This window comes from Diplotaxodon limnothrissa, linkage group LG16 (genome assembly GCF_057381915.1).
Source record: "Diplotaxodon limnothrissa isolate DT_005_m linkage group LG16, D_limnothrissa_male_GT1.1, whole genome shotgun sequence".
In the NCBI taxonomy this organism is placed as follows: Eukaryota; Metazoa; Chordata; class Actinopteri; order Cichliformes; family Cichlidae; genus Diplotaxodon; species Diplotaxodon limnothrissa.
The window spans coordinates 153,254-159,590 of NC_140611.1; the positions used below are offsets into that span (position 1 = coordinate 153,254).

At 46.4% G+C, this 6,337-nt stretch overlaps 1 protein-coding gene across 1 annotated transcript; it reads left to right on the forward strand.

Annotated features, from left to right (window-relative positions):
• Positions 1-3,281: 3,281 nt before the first annotated feature.
• On the forward strand, positions 3,282-4,473 carry LOC146615531 (uncharacterized). Its single transcript, XM_085375282.1, has 2 exons — positions 3,282-3,459; positions 3,916-4,473. Exons 1-2 carry the CDS (start codon positions 3,282-3,284, stop codon positions 4,428-4,430), a joined length of 693 nt encoding a protein of 230 aa, XP_085231408.1. The 3' UTR covers positions 4,431-4,473.
• Positions 4,474-6,337: the final 1,864 nt, after the last annotated feature.

Below are 6,337 nucleotides of genomic sequence, written 5' to 3' on the forward strand. Positions count from 1 at the left end.
TAGATTGAGTGCAGGTCAGGGTGCACCGAGCGGATGGTGCGCTCAGCTGATTGCACAACCCTCTGTAGTGCTTGTCTGTCCGGCATGGTGCTGTTCCCGAACCAGACAGTGATATAGCTGCTCAGGATGCTCTCAATAGTTCCTTTATATAAGGTGGTCAGAATCGGTGGTGGGAGCCGGGCCTTTCTCAATCTTCTCAGAAAGAAAAGACGCTGACAGAAATCTCCCCGTGTAGTGAAACGGGCCTTGGATTACCGCTCTCCGTCTCTGCTGCATGAGATCATTTTCCTGCAGCACTGTTGACAGTTTCAAGTTGTTGTGGGTCCAGCTGCTTTAGCATTTAGTCAGGGTCACATCAAAGATGGTAGAGGAGAGAGCAAAGATGGTAGAGGGGAGAGCAGGAGTCCAGGGTCAGCCTCGGCTTTTCCGGGCCGACAAAGCAGCCTGTAATCAAGCATAAAGAGAAAAAAAAAAACAAAACAAAACAAAAACAAACGAACAGGAAAATCATGTTGTATTGGCTGTGTTACTCAGAGAGGGGAAAAACAACGGGACCAGGCCCTGTGTCAGCCTTCTCTCCCCCTTTTTTTGTTTGTTTTTTTTTCTCACCATATAATCCTCTCATAACCCACCAAGCTGACAGGACAACACAGGTACATGTTAAAATTCTTAAGATCATGTTTAAAGCACAAAAATGGAATTTTCTTTCATTTAGTAATCACTTGTATTAATCAATCAGAAGAAAACATGTCACAATTTGACTTTTATTAACCACTAAATTTGTCGTGTACTCACTGGTTGTGATTTTTTTTTTTTTTTTGAAGTTAAGTTATTGTCCTGCAACCCAGAGGGTTTATTTGTTAGTAGTGGATAAACTTTATTGTGTAACGGCGGGTGTATGGTAAGTTTCACTGCTTTAAACTTGCTGGAAAATCTTCACGTGTTCATGGGTGTAAGCTGTTTCTTCATTGCGTGTATGTGCGTTTGTACATGGGCTAATTTAACGTTTTTTCTCAAACGAGGCATTTCTCTAGCACGTGCCTCTCTCTCACATTTCTCTGCTTGTGTGTGTTTTTGTTTCACCTTCTTGTTGTGATGCTCCAGGCGCCTTCCCAACCTCCACAAGTCTGTTGGCCGCAATTTTATGTGTAAAACTTCTCTTAATTTCTCCTTTAATTCTCTGCTAGCTGCTGTCTTTTCCACAGCTGCTGATTCTTGCTGAGTTTGGTTTCCATTACTATAATTTTGCTTCGGCCGCCGTGCTTGTGGGGGCAGTTGGTCCAGCCCCATAGCCACCTGTATCAACACACTGAGAGATTTATTTAATATCATTTTCATCACTGTTAAATAGACTAGCAGGCAAGACGCCCACCTTTGCACTGCAGACTACATGCCAGTCTCCCAACACACTCCTCTCTGAGTTTCCGCTTTAAACTCCAACATCATTCACACCCTAGTCATTCAACACCTTATTTGTAGTATCATAATCAGCAAAATCAGCGTTTTACTTACAGGCATGTATCATTGTTTGCAAATCAAAATTATAAAACTCAAAAACACGCTAAACAGGAAGCAAAGTCCTCTGTGCGCGTCACAGCTCATTTGCATGTTCACACACCGTCTAAAAATAGCTCGCAGTGCTGCAGTGCGCTGTCGTCACACACAGGGTCACACAAAGCTCAGACAAAACTCTTTTATTTTATATCACAAAGACGTCTTATATTTACAATTACTGACAGGCCTGACAGATTCAGCACCTAACAAATTTCGACAAATTTAAGTTAACGGGTCCAACCGAAGAAAGCTTCACTTTTTTGTAATCAATTAAACAGTATCTGTTACTTCTGGGAACAGTTTCTGACCTGACCTGTGGAGCTGCCTCAGTGGAAAAGAGCAGGATTCAGAACAGCAACCAATGCACCTATCTCCCACAAACATGAAATGGAGGAACTGGAAAAGGCCTTGGCTGACCCAGAGGAGGTGAGCATTATAAAATGCAAAGCTCACTCCCAAGGAACCAGTATGGTGGAAAAAGGAAACCAGAGAGCAGACGAAGCCGCAAAGGAGGCCGCAGGCTACAAAGGACAGAGATCACACACGTGGGAGATGGACACTGTATGCAGACAGTCTCAGATCTCATCTCAAAAAACACATCATCATAGTTTTATGAAATCAGGGTATTAGAACGCCCCCTCATGCGTAGTGACAGGTGTAATACAATCAATGTTGACAATTTTATTTAACACAAAGAATAACATTGTCTCCTTCCCGAGGGCAGACGCTAACTGCCCCCCTTCTCCTGGAACCGTCTGTACCCTGCTGAGACACAACATGGCAACTACAAGGACTCTTTCATTTATTAAGACCATCAGTGTGTATTGCTCTAAATCAAGTATATAATATTAAATGAATATTGCTGGATCAGCTACTTCTACTTAAAACATATTAAAACATGACTAAGCACAAAATCACCAAGAATGACATCTTATAAGTGCTGTGTAAGCGCGTGCGGCCTTCCAAGCTCAAAGCCTTTGCCCTCCATAGATCAGCCAGACTTAATGGGTGTAGGGGAACCACATGACTGCGCCAAAAGAGCACAGATCGAGGAAAAGATTAGAGAGGACCTGAAGGCCGAACCCATACCGGGAGCTGAGGACTGGTTCACCGATGGATGTTGCCACCGAGACGAAGGAGGACTGAAAGCAGGGTATGCGGTGGTCTGCAGAGTAGAAGGAGATTATCAGGTCAGAGAGTCAGGAAGGATTGAGGGAAAGCAGTCGGCCCAGAGAGCTGAAGTGATAGCCTTAGCTCGAGCTTTGAGACTAGCCAAGAACAGGAGAGTGAACATCTACACCGATTCGGCATATGCGTTTGGAGCAGCGCATGTGGAGCTGCCTCAGTGGAAAAGAGCAGGATTCAGAACAGCAACCAATGCACCTATCTCCCACAAACATGAAATGGAGGAACTGGAAAAGGCCTTGGCTGACCCAGAGGAGGTGAGCATTATAAAATGCAAAGCTCACTCCCAAGGAACCAGTATGGTGGAAAAAGGAAACCAGAGAGCAGACGAAGCCGCAAAGGAGGCCGCAGGCTACAAAGGACAGAGACAAATGATACAGGTAACATCAGAAGAAGAGATACCTGTTGACCTGATTGAGGAAGTTAAACGGGCCCAGGAGGAGGCATCCCCAGAGGAAAAGGGGGTGTGGAAAAACAAAGGAGCCTGGCAGGATGGACATTTGTGGAGGGGGCCAGACGGGCGTCCCGTGCTGACAGCCAAAATGGCAGAACAGAAGGTGGATGAAGCCCACGGACTTGCCCACGTGGGGAGAGCCCAGATGGAAAGAAATTTGTGTCATTGGTGGCATCCTGACCTGCGAGGAATGATAAGGGAGAAGGCCAGGATGTGCTTAATCTGTGGGGCACACAATCCTAAGCCAGCAGTAAAACCGGAAGTGGGTAAGTTTCGGCCCCCTGAGAGGCCGGGAGAGGAGATTGTTATTGATTTCACTGATATGATTGATTCCGGGCCGGGCGGTGTAAGATATTTGCTAGTGTGTGTTGACGCTTTGACCGGCTGGCCAGAGGCCTGGGCTACAAAAAAGGAGGATGCTAAGACTGTCATTAAGTGTTTAATCAATCATTACATTCCCCGTCATGGGTTCCCAAAAAGAATTAGATCAGATAATGGAACCCATTTTAAAAATCAAGATTTGGAAAAAGTAGAAAAAATGTTGGGCGTCCAGCATAAATTTGGAACGGTCTATCATCCTCAGTCTCAGGGGAAAGTAGAAAGAATGAATCTAAATTTGAAAAACAAATTGGCAAAAATCTGCGCGCAAACAGGGCTAAATTGGGTCGCAGCCCTGCCGGTTGCGTTGATGACCATAAGATGTTCTGTTAATCAATCCACAGGTTTTACACCATACGAGCTGCAAACCGGGAGACAGTTTCCGGCACCTTGGACGGTGGGCTCGGGTGAACGGGACAAAAAGGGGAACCGGTCCCACGCAGACTACTGGAACGAGCTAAAGGCGCTAGTGTCCAGTTTCACGAAACAGGCGGCTTGTAAAGGGCCCACAGGAGAAGGAGAGGTCCCGGACGCGAAAACAGTGTGGCTGAGAGTCATCAAACGAAAGTGGAAGGAGCCCCGCTGGACTGGTCCATATGAGGTATCGGCTCGGACGGCGACAGCGGTCCAACTGAAGGGGAAAGGCGACACCTGGTATCACTGGACGCAGTGCGCAGCTGCGCACGAGGGCTTGGTGAGGAAGGATCAATCTCAACTCGACGCAGGTGAAATTGAGCGGCACAATAATCCCTCACACCTGTGCAACGGACCGACCGGTAGTCTACCTGGAAGGTCGAAGAAAGAAGAGCAGCCAAGGAGGAGATCGCCGCGCCAACGAAAAGGAGCGGTACCACACTGAACACCTAAAACAAGAGAGAGGCTCTGATAAAGGGCTTTGAACTTTTTACTACACCATAACATTCACATACCACCATGCCATCACAACAATTAGACACTGGTGATGAAAGAAGAGTTTCAAAAGCCATCACAATGTTCAAAATTATTATGAGTTTGATGTTAACTATGTTGCTAATCATGGCTATTTGTTTTTTGATTTGTTTGTTGCAGACCGACCCTGGAAACCAGTCTGAGCACGGAGGCCATGCCAGTCCGGCGTTGTTTGATACACCAAGTACATCACGCGTGGTCCATAGTGATTTAAGGTTGCGGGCAAGAGTGAAGCGCGAAGTCTCTGGTAAAAAGGATGAGTGTCTCAGCACATATGGTGGTTTAGAATTAGATTATGTGATTGGCTCCACAACTTCCTTTACGTTTGATCTGTGTGATGTTGTTAATTGCAGGGACGTCGGCAGTGCTTGGAGGGGATACAATGTGTGGGTCTGTTGGGATTATTCAGTGAGTACGCACTGCGAGAGGGGAAATCGTCCTTATGACAGCTGGTGCCGTAATTGGGACCAGGTAAGGGGTTACACTGGGCAAAATTGGGAACCGTTAGAATCAGGATCAGAAAACGGGCTTAAACTACAGAGGGATTTTAGCCCCTCTGGAAACGCGTTAACTTTATCATTGGGGAATTGGCATCGCAAACAATCTATGTATTTAATTTTGGGGGTGGAAATAGCGGGGGTTGATCCAAAAGGGTTAATTAAAGTTAATTTCCTAGAAAAAACTAATCGCGTACCGTCAGGTAGAGAAGACATAACAACTCGTGTGATTTCTACTCCCACCAGCTCTGTTGCATCTTTTACAGGGCAGGAGGGGAGCGGGTCATCGGAAGCTACACCAGAGGAGCACGAACCAAGGGAGAGGCGAGTAGTGTCGGTGGACTACACCACCCTGAAACCTCAGGATTTGATTGAACGCGCTACCGGGTTCAGTGACAGTAATATCTGGCTGGACTGGATAGCCCAAAATGCTAGAGAACAAAAAGTGGCTAATTGTGTAGCCTGCGCTTCAGCAAGGCCGCGTTTATTTATAGAGCCTGCACCTCTGCATCCAGAGGATCAGTGGGGCTATAATTGTATGTTGCAAATAACTAGAGGAGCTGTGAATACGGGGAACTGCACTGTGTTGTCCAGTCTATTTCCCCCTATTGGCAAGCTCACGCAAGTAGGGCCGTTTATGCCCCGGAAAGATAATTATACGTGCTTTAAGTTTACCACAGATAAAGTTAAATATCGGTTGGGGGAAATTGACCCCAGTTGGTGTTCGGTCACCCAGATTGGGAGGACCACCAACAATGTGAGTGATGCAGCCACCCTAATTGGGACTTGGGCTAGGAGTGGGCTGTATTACTATTGCGGGCACAGGACTCTACTGGTATGTGTTCCTCTTGGGAGCGTGGGGACGTGCGCGATGGTGAGACTAGGAGCGCCACTTATGCTAATCGGAAATAAGGTAAAATCAATTCCCTCACACAATACGCGCACTTTGGCAGCCAAGCGCAAAAGACACATTTTGAGAAAGAGAGGAATACAAGACACAAATGTTTATGACCCTAGAATGAATTCCCCCACCTGGATCGACTCCATTGGAGTGCCCAGGGGGGTTCCAAATGAATTTAAACTTGTTGACCAAATAGCAGCCGGGTTTGAAAATATTCCAATAATTTCTGCTTTCTTTCCAGTGACTCCAAACAAGAATGTAGATAGGATTAATTATGTTCATTACAATGTACTGAGGCTCTCTAACCTGACCAGAGACGGATTGGAGGGGCTAGCGGAGCAGGTGGGTCCGACCTCGTTAATGGGAGTGCAGAATAGAATGGCCCTTGACATGTTGTTAGCGGAAAAGGGGGGCGTGTGT

Coding starts and splice junctions, on each gene's coding strand:
- LOC146615531 (XM_085375282.1), top strand. CDS start 3,282: ATGGCAGAACAGAAGGTGGATGAAGCCCACGGACTTGCCCACGTGGGG. Junction 3,460..3,915: donor AGCAGTAAAACCGGAAGTGG/GTAAGTTTCGGC, acceptor ATCAATCCACAG/GTTTTACACCATACGAGCTG.